Genomic DNA, 12036 nt, shown 5'->3' on the forward strand with positions numbered 1-12036 from the left:
GGCTTATATTATGATACTAGAACCTGATGGCTCCTCTAGATCAAATCCCTGGCCACAGCTCACTGCATCCATGGGAGAAGCCAGGAGAAGCAGGTTTTCCTTGATAAGAACTCGAGAGGGGAGCCTCAGGCATAACCCCCGCCCCCCAACTTCATGTATGAATGTGAAATGCAGGCATTTTTACAAAGTGGTAGGTCTGGGGCTACTGCTGTAAGTGGAAAGAAGGCAGCTGTTAGTGGGCCAGGCTGCTAAGCAGCAGTGAAAACGAAGAAAAACAGAGCTTTTGTTCCCAGCCTGCGTAGCCCTATGCCGGGAGTGCTGCCAGGAGCCTGCACGCTCCTTCCCTCTTTCCCTCTAAACGTTGTATTTACAGGCAAGTGCTTGAAGAAAAACACACAGGTGGGTAAGTGACAATAATAATAATCACGCCATTTTAGTATGTTTCAGAAGCAGATTTAGGATATCGGGTAAAGAAACATGGTACCAGTGACTGTACCCGCAGAGACGTGGTGTAACAGAGATGTGCAGCAGCATGGTTCAAGGCCATGAGTAAGCAGCTCTGCATTGAGCACATGACCTTATGGAGCAGGGTGGCAGCACTTGGGCAAGAAAAGTGGTAATTTTGATGGAGAATCTAACGACAGGATTTGCATCCCTCTGTGTACATGGCAGCAGCAGCCGTAGAACTTGGCCGTTGTTTCGCATAGGTCCCTTATGGCATGAAAGCAAGCTACTCTCTTTCTGATAGTAAGATGTCATCCTTTCTATTTCTTGACTTTCATTTAGTCACCACGTGCCAGAGGGTTTTCTCTTCTGCCTTTACTGACTGGTGGTGTTTGCGCAGACACATTGCTCTGAATGCAGAGCTTACTTTGCTTTTTTGTGTCCAAATATAGTAAAAAGGGCTTTTAATTAATGTATGTATGCCCCAAATAGTTTAAAAATGTTTTTTTTTATTCCGTGTATGACTGAAGCTGCTGCTCTCACAAAAAATGAGCAGTGACTTCCTATTGTGTACACCAGATGTTTATTCTAAATTTGTTCTTTGGAAGTTTTTATCATGTTGCTCACCTTCTAGAAAGAAGAACCATGGAGATTACTTACAACTCAAATTCTTTCTACAACAGCTATGAAGTAAAGGTGTTCAAATACTGGACACACTTTCCCCAAAAGCTATTCTTAAAATGACCTAAAAAATACCTTTTTTTCCCCTTTTTCTTTTATCTTTCCAGTGCTTACTTCCTGCTCGTTCAGTAGTTTTTCAGCTACACAGACAAAAGCAATCTGGTTCCTGCATTTCACATTCACTTCCATGCTGGGCAGATTTATATCTGAACAGTCTGTTCAGGTTTGATGGTACAATCTCCATTTAATTAAAAAGAAAAAAAAAAACAGGAAGGGAAAATTCCCCCAAACATCTGCTGTGTGGTGAGGAAAGGTAGGGGCTGATTCCGATGTCAGTACTGGTTCAGTACAAGATGGTGGTGGTAGCGAAGGTGTTTGCAAAGGCTAATCTTAGCCCAGCCAATCTAATATCCCAAGCTAAATTAGATTTGTACTGAGTATCTCAAGAGGATCCTGTCTTTCCACTGGCTCTGCAGAGAGCCTGAAGAGATTAACCTCATGGACAGTAGTTACCCTTTGTGGAGGTATCTGCAAACACTCTCATGGATTTCCACACAGAGCAAAGGTAGGGGATAACAACAGTCACATTTCAATGTTTTTGGCATCTTCTGAGTCTGAATTTCAGCGAAGAGGCAAAGGTCTTTAGATCACAGAAACTCCCAGTCAGTTTAAGGCAGTACTGCAACTCAAGTCTCCTGCCTCACCTTCCTCTCCCCATATCCCACTCATCCCCATGGCTGCACGCCTCTGTCTGTATACTGACACTGCTTCCTGGGCTGCTGCCCACTGGACTCATCTGGGTTAAAACCAGCTTTGGCATGGAGGGATTCTTAACCTGGAGTAATTCTGCTGCAACATATTTTATCATGTCTTAATCAAACTAAAAAAGGAGAGAGATGAAGGGCAAAGGAAGGAAAGAGCAGTGTGGGAGCAGGGATGAGCAGGTAGGAGTGGGTGGCTGGGATGGACTGCCTCTTCAGCAGCAGAGCCAGCTTAAAGTGTTTATAAAGCTAAAGCCTTTGTTTCTGGGTGTCTTGCAGAACCACATTTTCCTCCTCCCCCCAAAGGGTTCTAGACCATCGACGGCTACTTGCTCCCCCTCGATGGGCTCTAGACCATCGATGGCTACCCACCTCCCCCTGACAGGTTATAGACCAAGCTCTCTCTTCCTATATTCCCAACTCAGCTGCACAGAGATTTACATCTAGAGGCCAGAACAAGCTTGTTAGAGATATCTGTAGCAGTATGGAAAAGGCAGGGACTTGTAAGAGTCTCTTAAAAGCCCTTAGGATTAGCAGTAAAGTTTACCGTAGGCTGACAGAGGATTAATTTTTTAGTGCATTATTCATCTTCAGGACTGGAATTTTGCCTTTTTCTAGGTTTCAGAGATCCCTCTGGGTAAAGCTGCCATCTCATAACATCTTTCACATTACAGCCTCAAATGATAACTGAAAAAATATCTTTTAATTTTGTCTTTTCCTCAGCAAAGATTTCCAAGTTTGCTAAAATATTAAATAATGATTTTAGTAATCTAAAGGGACAAAGACATCTCAAATGCCCATCACTTTTATGACTGGAATTCAAAGCTCAACACGTTTTAAATAGGCTGTCAGAGGAGATGAAGCATCCTGCCCATTCAGCTGCATCCTGCTCCTGGAAAATGTTATTTTGCTGTACAATTTTAATCACCCAATTTGCAGCTACAACAAGGAGTAAACAAAGGAGCAACAGAGAGCTAATGAATAAAAATCAAATTAAGGATTTGAAGCTTCTGTGAGAAAAGATTTGGATGCCTTCACTGAGTATTACAGATTTCAATGATAAACACTGAGAGAGATTATACTTAAGTATTTCACTGATTTTCTACTCCTTGTCTTCTCATTCTTGCTTATTAGGTGCGGAATTTTCTAAGGAAGTGGTCAGTGGTTAAGTGGAACTATACTGAAAGCTAATATCAATTCAAGGCTGAGACTGGGATTAATGTATAAAGCATTGCTCCAACGTCTGGAATTTTTGCTAAGCCCCAATTTACAAGATATTTATTCTACTACAACAACAAGCCCAACTCCAAACAGTAGTATATTACATATACAATTAAAAACTATTACACATGCATACTGTGGCAGCATCTAAAGCAAAGTTAATGAGATCCTTACACACCTTCTGGTTTTCTGCTTGCTACCTTTTTTCGTTTTCCAGGTTAAAAAAAAAAAAATAGGCCTAAAGAAAAGCAATCTTAACTACTGTGGCCTTTTCATCTCCAAAGGCCTTGCTAGCTCAAGGACTCCCTACTTCTAACAGTGTCTTAAAAATAACATAATAAAATAGGGAACCCAAGTGTTCAGAATCACTCTAGTTTGGAGGTGACCTCCAAACTTTCTGGTATCATGCACAGATGTGGCTGCATAAAGAGACAGCCTGAGCTGATAAAGAAGCTATTAAACAAAACACAATACCGAAAGGCAGAGATTAATTTTTCAGTATTCGGTAAGAATCCTCCAACTTTTCCACAATACTGGAAGGCTCCAATTATATTCCTGGAAAATGCCTTTTTCTGAGACACATACTTCAGCTTGTAGTAGAAAGAAGAAAGGGGCATGGCAGTTTTACACTCCAGTATGACTCCAAGCTCACCTCTCCAATTCCTAAATATCTCTGAAGAAGCAGATCCTGCCATCTGAAAGGGAAGCCTACACAAGAAGTTTGGCTTCATTTCTCAACAGAATTCTCTCACTACTTTTCCTCTTTGGTTAATTCTCATAATATTCAGATTTTCTTTCTGAGCTTTTTCTACCTTCTTACCTTGTACTAGGTAAGCATGCAAGTCAGCTAAAATAACACTTCTCTTCTTTGGCAACTACTTTTCTTCACTCCATAAAGGACAAGTTTATGCCTCCTAAATAATGCCAGAAATCCCTTATGGCATAATACAATGAGAAGTCCAACTCCCTCAGTGTTACTTGGTGTAGATGTAACCAGAAGAGAGGGCAGTGAGAAGAAACCCTGAATTAGCTCTATCCTTGTCTGCTTTAAGATAAGGTTCAGCATGTCAAGCATAGTGCCAATACTACTGTTGTCATAAGCATCAAGAGTTAATGGATGTTTTAAAAAATATGCCTTTAATTTTTGTAAATGCTACATTACTCTGAAAAGCAGTAAATAAGGATGGCTTTAAAATTCCTACTTGCCTTTTGTAAATAAAAGCTTCCCCCATGACTAGAAAACCTATCACAGAAACAGCTTGAGAAGCCTGAGGATTATTTTTAGTCACTAATTACAGAAGTTCTGTATTAAATGAAGTCTTAACTATGTGTCCCCATCACCTTTAAAGTGTTCTCTCAGGTACTCCAGCATCACAGACCAATTATGCATGTATGTAGTTTCATGGAAACTCTCTTGTATAGATTCCAATTTCTTCCACACAGTATATTCAGAAATAATACCAATTAACTCAGTAGAATCCCATAAACTTTAATGGCTACATAAATTATTATGGCTAGAAGATTAGAATTAGGACTTGCTATCTTTAAATCTGCCCTTCCTAGTATTTGCTCAACATGTTCTTCTCACTAAATCTAAAAGAATCATAAGCAGTTTGGTAACAAAATGGAACTAGAATACAACTTGCTCTCTACAAGCTACTTAGTGTGAGAAAAGTCCAGCAGTTCTGTAGGCACGAGTCTCTTGGTGTTACTCACTTGTCTATAAAGAAAGTAGCTCTCAACTTTTCTTTCTAATATTGATTTAGAACCTTTCTCAAAGAATGTGAGCACTAGAGAAAGGCCAGATGTATGTTGAATGAGAGCAAGTGCTTAAATCGTTGCAACTATACTAATTGAAACCTCCATCCAAATTCACACTGAAGAACCTTCACTACTGAAGCTACTGAGCTGTGCCTACACCAATGCCTATAGTAAAGAAGAATGTATACTCACTTATGGAGTACAGATTGGGTTCTCTGCACCCACAAAAGAAATGCCTCCTCAGCAACAACTCTGGGTTCTAACCTGTAGTAAACTGGCACTTCAGTGGCAGATACTAATAAAAACTATACATACCATTTATTTCAGTCATTTTTCTAATTGATTTAAAACCTTGTGAGTTTTCTGCCAAGTGTAAAATCATTTTAAAGTCACACAAATACAAATGTAAATATGTCGTCCATGGTACAATAAAATGAAATCATAGGAGGGAATAGCCATTTTATTTTCTTTAGAAACGGATCAATGAAATCACTGTGCTCCAGGGCACACTAAAAAAATTTAATAGTAGTTTTACACCAGGTAGCTTTCCCCTTAACAAAGTTGTACATTGTTTATCCAATATGCAGATTGCATCTGGAATAATAGAAACATGAATCCAGTGCCACCCCGGAGCTATGCTGATGGCAAGTACATTCACAAACAAACCCTCCCCCCCAATTCCCCAAAACACCCGCAGAGTCCCGTTTCTACAGCTAGCTAAAAATATTCTTCTTAAAATAGAAAAAGATTTTGCTACAAAAATTTGGGGGAAAGTCATGACATGTCATCTAAACTGCTTTGCGGTCAGCTAAGCGCGATGATAGCTCAGCCTTCCCAAGACTTTCCCTTCCGAGATGCCACTCGGATTTTCAGGTTCCTAAAAATAGTCCAACATTGCCACCATGTGGTCAGAGATGGGCACGTTGAGACGTTTCGGAGAAAATCCATGTCAAACACAACCACGCTCCAAGTGAAAAAGGAAGCCAAATTCTGAGAACTGAGCCCTTATGCAGGGAAACCAATTTCAAGTATGGATCAATATAACAAAAATAATTTAAGATATTTTGTTATTAAGTCTTCAGTATCGTGACGCTCCGCTCCCTGAAGGCACAATCTGTTTTTGCTCACTTCTGCCTCAGTACAGCATGTACTTGCCAACCAGCAAAATCTACATGTATGCAAAATGCTTAAGACCATTCATTTCTTTAAACATAAATGTACCTGAAAATTTGGAAACCTTTTTCCTAGAGTTCAGGAAGAAACTGAATTTAAAAATGATCTTTCACACAGACTTTTTCATTGCTGCCTTTCTCACACTGAAGAGATATGCTTCATAAATAATATTTAAGAAGTTGTCATCATTCTGAAAAACAAAACAGGCAATTGTTAGTGCATGACCGGCGTTCTGAGTAAAGAGATTAGAAGGTTTCTCCGTTTCATGGATCAGTTACATTTCATCCTTACTCTATTTTTTAAAGTGAGCAAAAGAAAGGCTATTTTCTGTACAAAAATAAGGATTATTTCCAAGCTTTGCTAGTAGCCTTAAGAAGAACTGAACATGAATATAAACACTGCAGCAAACATGACTGTATCTCTACAGTAACGAGTACACAGAAAGCAGATTTTCCAGACTCACAGTGGATTTAACTTCAGTCCACTGTTCTTACATGATAACATGGAAGAGATACAACTCTGCAATTTCCTCTCTTAGCCTTCATTTACCTAGGGATTTCCTAAAGTAGTTTCCTCCATTTAGTAGTTTCCTCTGGTAGTTTCCAGTGATAATTCCAAACACATCTGCGAGAACAGTGAAACACCCTAGGGTTTGATCCTACACTAAATCCTACCTGGGCAAATCCTTGCATCTTGTTTAGCTCTTTTAATGCTCCTAACTGATGCTGCTCCCTTTGCTCTGATGCTTGCTTCACCTTTTCCTTCTGCAGATCAATTTGCAAGAATGGGTCAACCAACATTAAGAAAGAATGTCCTAAGTAGCTTATATAAACATATGAGGATAATTAAAATCAAGATACCATTTGAGGGAAAACAGGAGCATCCAAGATTGTAGTTTTACATAATGGAAAATAACAGGTAAGAAACTGGGAGCAATATATTTCCAGGTAATTTAGTTATTCCCAACTACCACCAAGAACAGTAGGGTCAAATGCATATTTTGCAAGTAAGTTTAAGAGGGTTAAATCCAATTTTCTTTGAGCAGCTTCCTTTTGAACTTCATATATGGTTTTACTACTTTCCAGATACTTGAAGTGTGTAAAGGTGATAATTTTATCTTTTAATCCCAAACTAAAAATTCAGGGGAAAAATAAGAAGAGCCTTTAATTTCTTAAAGATACTGCTTTCTTTCCTACTCATAATCTAGAACTTAAGCTTCATTTTAAGTAACTTCAACATTCCAATAATGACTTTTATTTTTATTCGAAAGCCATACAAGCACACAGTTTTGGCCTACAAATTAAGTCTGTGTTTCTATTCCATGTCCTTTGTAGGCAGGTCTTTAGTTAAATAATCTCTCCCCAACTTCTGCTCTTCATCACATTCATCATATCGCAAGTTAAGAAAATAATATTCATAATCACTCATATCATCCCAGAGCAGTAAACAATCATCTCATACATAACACTGTTAATGCTTTGTCACATTTAAATCTGGAAAACTACAGCAAAAGGAATTTTAGCATTTGAACTAGAGAATTGCATTGAATTAACTGAACTAGTATAGTTCTAGGTTATCTAACCCATATTTTAAAGTTGCTCACAGTCATCCTGCAATTTTCGTTTCCCATCTGAATTCTTCTTACTGCTAACATGCATCTCTGTAATATTTGGCAGCTAGGATAATCACCCATTATTTATTCTTAGCTAAAAATATAATAGATCTCTCTCTGGCTCATAGATTCACCTTACAAAGTTTTCAGTCATCTTTGTTCTTTTCCATCGAATTTTTTCTTTCCTGAGCCCAAAATCAGATGCATTAATCAAAATGCAGTTAAGACAGCAGGGTGCAAGGACAGGCTATCACATCCTCAGTCTATGCCATAGTGCTCTGTTCACATGCAGCCGTAAGCATATATTTTAATTATTCATTTAATCTCTAGACAGACATATGCAACCAATCACAGGGTGCTTATCTCAAAATGGGTACTGGGATTTTAAGCAAAGGAGAATTCTTGGCACTTTACCTGGATCAGGTGTAGAAGTGTTTCCTGCAGCTGCATCTTTGTCATTGAGCTGCTGTTGACCACAGAAGGCTCTGGGCTTTGCAGTGGCAGGAGAAGGCTAGCTGAGCTAGCAGCAGGTTCTTGGTTTGCTGCTGCTAATCGCCCACTTTCATTTGCTTTTGGTGGAGCAGATGTGGACTGAGTGAACACCATTGGGGACATCAACAACGTAGGAGTCACAGTGGCAGGAATGCGTTGAGGTGAGATTACCTGTTCATATAAAAACAAAGGCATCAATTAAACCTACCTACTTTATTCTATGGGACTAAAGATAGTGAAAACCACAGACTGATTTGCAACAGGTACAGAGACTGCTGGATATCAATGCAGTTACATGAAACTCCAGCTCAGGACCACCTACATGAACTATTCACAGATTAAAACACCTTCCATTCAATTTCAGATTGAAGCAATGGATTCAAGTGTGATTAAGTCTATCTGACAGACAAATGACCTTAGGACAACAGCATTTTATTTCAAAAATCAGACTACTATTAAATATCAGCACTCCTAGAGAATGCAGCTGTAAAGTCTTCTACATAGGGACAGTAAGTCATTATGTTTAATCTTTGTGTATATACTTATGTGCAATATCACTACTAAAGACAAATCTCTGTAGCTAATATTAGAAAATGTTTTCCAATTATAACTTTCAAATTATTTTATAAATATATACATAAGTATATATATTTCTTCTTATTATTTTACTTAAGGAAAGGGAAAGGAAAACAAAGATTAAGTGATTTATCTAAAAAGCCACAAGGAGCTAGTGGCACTGTCAGAAACAACCGACTCCTAACCAACATGCAGCTCACAAGATTGAAAAGGCCCTCAAAGAGAAGGAAAACTTTGATGCTGCAGTAGTTCTGCAAGTTCCCTCAGTATCATATCCATGCCAACCTGCAAAGATATGTATCAAAGAATTTTTACTTTTAAGTTTTGCAAAACATCCTGGAACTGTAAAACATGCAGGACTAGGAAATACTATCAGATGTAATATACAACATAATAGGAAGCTTATTCACTCAGTTTGCAGATATTAGAGCTCTCTCCAGGTAATTATAGTAATAAATCTTAATCCTAATCAGCAATTTTCTCTCTATTCAAGTACCCAATCTTTTTTTCACAGAACAGAACATACAAAGCAATTGATAGGAGTTCACCAAAGCTCCTCTCTTTTGGACTGGAGGATGATTTATTGCTACTGCATGAAGGTGAAAGGCTACTGAATCACTTTACTCTGTGTCCTGAGTTACGTTTCAGTTTTGATGAAAAATTAAGAAAATAAAACTGAGGTTTATGTCCCAGATATGCAAAACAACGTAGTTTAATACTAAAAAACATTAATATTTCGGTAGCTTGACTTACGCCTAGATTGTTCTACCTAAGACATTTCTGAACAATGTTAGTTAGCCTACAATACAAATGAAAATAGAATGAAATGAGGAGGACTGAGATCTCATGATGTTTTATGCAAAATTTAAGGAAGAAGGAACACTAGGGGTGAGGGAAGACTCATGGATATTAGGAATCACACAATATTGCACCTAATACAAAAATATCCCAGTTCACATTTTAAACCACAACAAGATTTTATGTAAATATTGCTTCTCAGATAAAGAGTTCTACTTAAAAACAAAACTCTTGACCTACGGCTTTTTCTTACCCCATGGCATATAATCGTAACAGCAATCATCAGGTCTGTGTTACAAGCTCTTGACTGAGTTAAGGTATTCCTAACTCGCTCTAGTTTTGCTTCAAACAGGAAGGTGGTGCATATGTTTGTGCACCTATGCTTGAAAAATAACGTTCTTTTTAGAAGAAAACCAATCTAAGTCCAAAGTGATATCCCTCTGTGGGGTGAGACCTTCAGACTGCGCACAGATGTTCTCCTGTAAGAAGACTGTTCTCCTGCCTGTGGAAGATTGACTGCCTCCAGACACTTATCACAATGCTCTGCTCTACTCATCGATGTAGCTGAAGTAACTTCTCTATAATTTACCTCAAGCAAAATCGGCAGTGTTTGCTTACACCAAATGATTCTCCCTAATGTCATTTAAAGAATGCATATACAAACCGCCCTCCAAGGGCAGGAACCTCCAAGCAAAGGGATAGTGGCGAGCAGCTGGAGGAGATAAAACTGTCCCACTAATATAGCTGAATCCACACAGACTATGTCAAAACCTAGATGACGTGTCCTTCAAGCTCAAAAGACATTCCTCTCCAGAGTCAAAGGCAAATAAATAAAACCAGAGGGAAGCTGTGCACTTAATAATATACAGTTACTACTTTCAAACACATATACATGTTGTGGTTTGAAAGACGTGACAAATTACTTGTTTTCTCTGCATGGAATCAGCTTTTTGGTAGGACTTGCCAAGCATATGGAAACTATATGGAATAAGCAATATTGCCATCTACTGGTGACACAGCTAATATCTACAGGTTACTGCAAAACTTAAAATATTTGTGTCAAAAGAACAGAAAATAAGTATAATTTTTCAATGCACAGCATTTGTTTCTGTATGCAAACACTGAAATGCATTTTTTGCTAACACTTCATGCTCAAAGCTTCTGCCATTTAACGAAGTTACACAAACAACATGTTTTTTAAAAAACTTACAGGCATATTTTCATTTTAGACTTGGTTCAGATCACCTTCAGTCACTGGGAGAGCTGACACCCAGCAGAAAATGGGATGCTGACCTTGGCATTACTAGTTCTATATATACTAGTTCTATATAGTTCCTATAACACTATGCTTTTGGTGAAAGGACTGAAAATGCTCTGTAGAGACTTTAATAGCCCTTCTTTTAGCTTGAAGCAATTTCTCACAAGACGTAACAGCTCTTCCAAAATGCTGTTCATCAACTTCTTCCCCACAGAATCCAACTTGAGTTACTTGTTCATCCAGTCTCTACCAAATTACCTCCAGCTCTGTCAGGTCAACACTTAAATCTCTGAGTCACTAATAATAAAGTAGGAGTCTACCATCAGTTGTGCAGCAATAAAGAAAGAACAATTAAAAACCACGCAAAATAATCACTGCAGCATATAGAATTCCTTCTCAGAAGCATAAATGCTCACTAAGATACCTATTTGGTATTCTGCGTGGCTGCTGGCAGCAAGATGACATGATAGCTGGCGAATTCACATAACACCATGAACTAAGGAAAGCATTGGATCTCCTGTAACGCAAACTGGCACCCTCTGTTGCTTCCTACGCGTGCAGAATCCCACGTGCATCAAGAGCTCCTCTGGAACACGAGCACCTGGGTGGTGCTGTGGGCCTCTAACTGTTTTTAGTGGCATTACTTAACACTGAGAACATTTAATGTAAGAATGGTTCAGGAATTTTAAAGATAATTCCCATTAAAATAAAGCTGGCTACAATGTTAACATTGCTTTGTCTTTCAAATTTAATTCAGATTTTTTAAACTGATGTTTAAGAAGAGAATCTCAAACTACTTTTCAAAACAAGTTGTAAGTATCTATTTGCATTCCTCCTCTGCATGTCTACAATCTCATGCTGAAACTGCAGTCAGGACAATTGAAAGGTAATGATGTGATGCTCACACCAGAGATATTAGGTACCACACACACATTCAGGAGATGTAACACTGTATCAAACACATTCTTGATGGAAAATGCTCCAAATGAGAAAAATGGGCTGCAAGATAAATGGCCTTCTGAAGAAAAGATAAATTTGTGTCAAGGTTATTGTAAGCAGTTCTAAACCCATAATTCTGATTAACATAAACACTTGAGCATGCATGTATCTATAATCAGGATAACTCATGCCTAACACTGTGCATATGCTTAAAACACCACTGCAGATTAATGCTTTTTTATTGCATCTTAAGCACAAGTTACTCACTGTCCACATAAGGAATACTTCACAGAATAGGGCTGGCAACAGACTTGACTGAA

At 38.4% G+C, this 12036-nt stretch overlaps 1 protein-coding gene across 1 annotated transcript in view; it reads right to left on the reverse strand.

Annotated features, from left to right (window-relative positions):
* Positions 1-5751: 5751 nt before the first annotated feature.
* DCP1B (decapping mRNA 1B) overlaps positions 5752-12036 on the reverse strand; it is a 41936-nt gene continuing 35651 nt past the window's right edge. The window contains exons 7-8 of the mRNA XM_080614963.1: positions 8068-8316; positions 5752-6231 (exon numbers count right to left, since the gene is read on the reverse strand). Coding sequence (XP_080471089.1) covers positions 6151-6231; positions 8068-8316 — 330 coding nt within the window. The 3' untranslated portion in view covers positions 5752-6150. The remainder of the gene's footprint in view (positions 6232-8067; positions 8317-12036) is intronic.

This window comes from Psittacula echo, assembly GCF_963264785.1.
Source record: "Psittacula echo genome assembly, chromosome: 1".
Lineage (NCBI taxonomy): Eukaryota > Metazoa > Chordata > Aves > Psittaciformes > Psittacidae > Psittacula > Psittacula echo.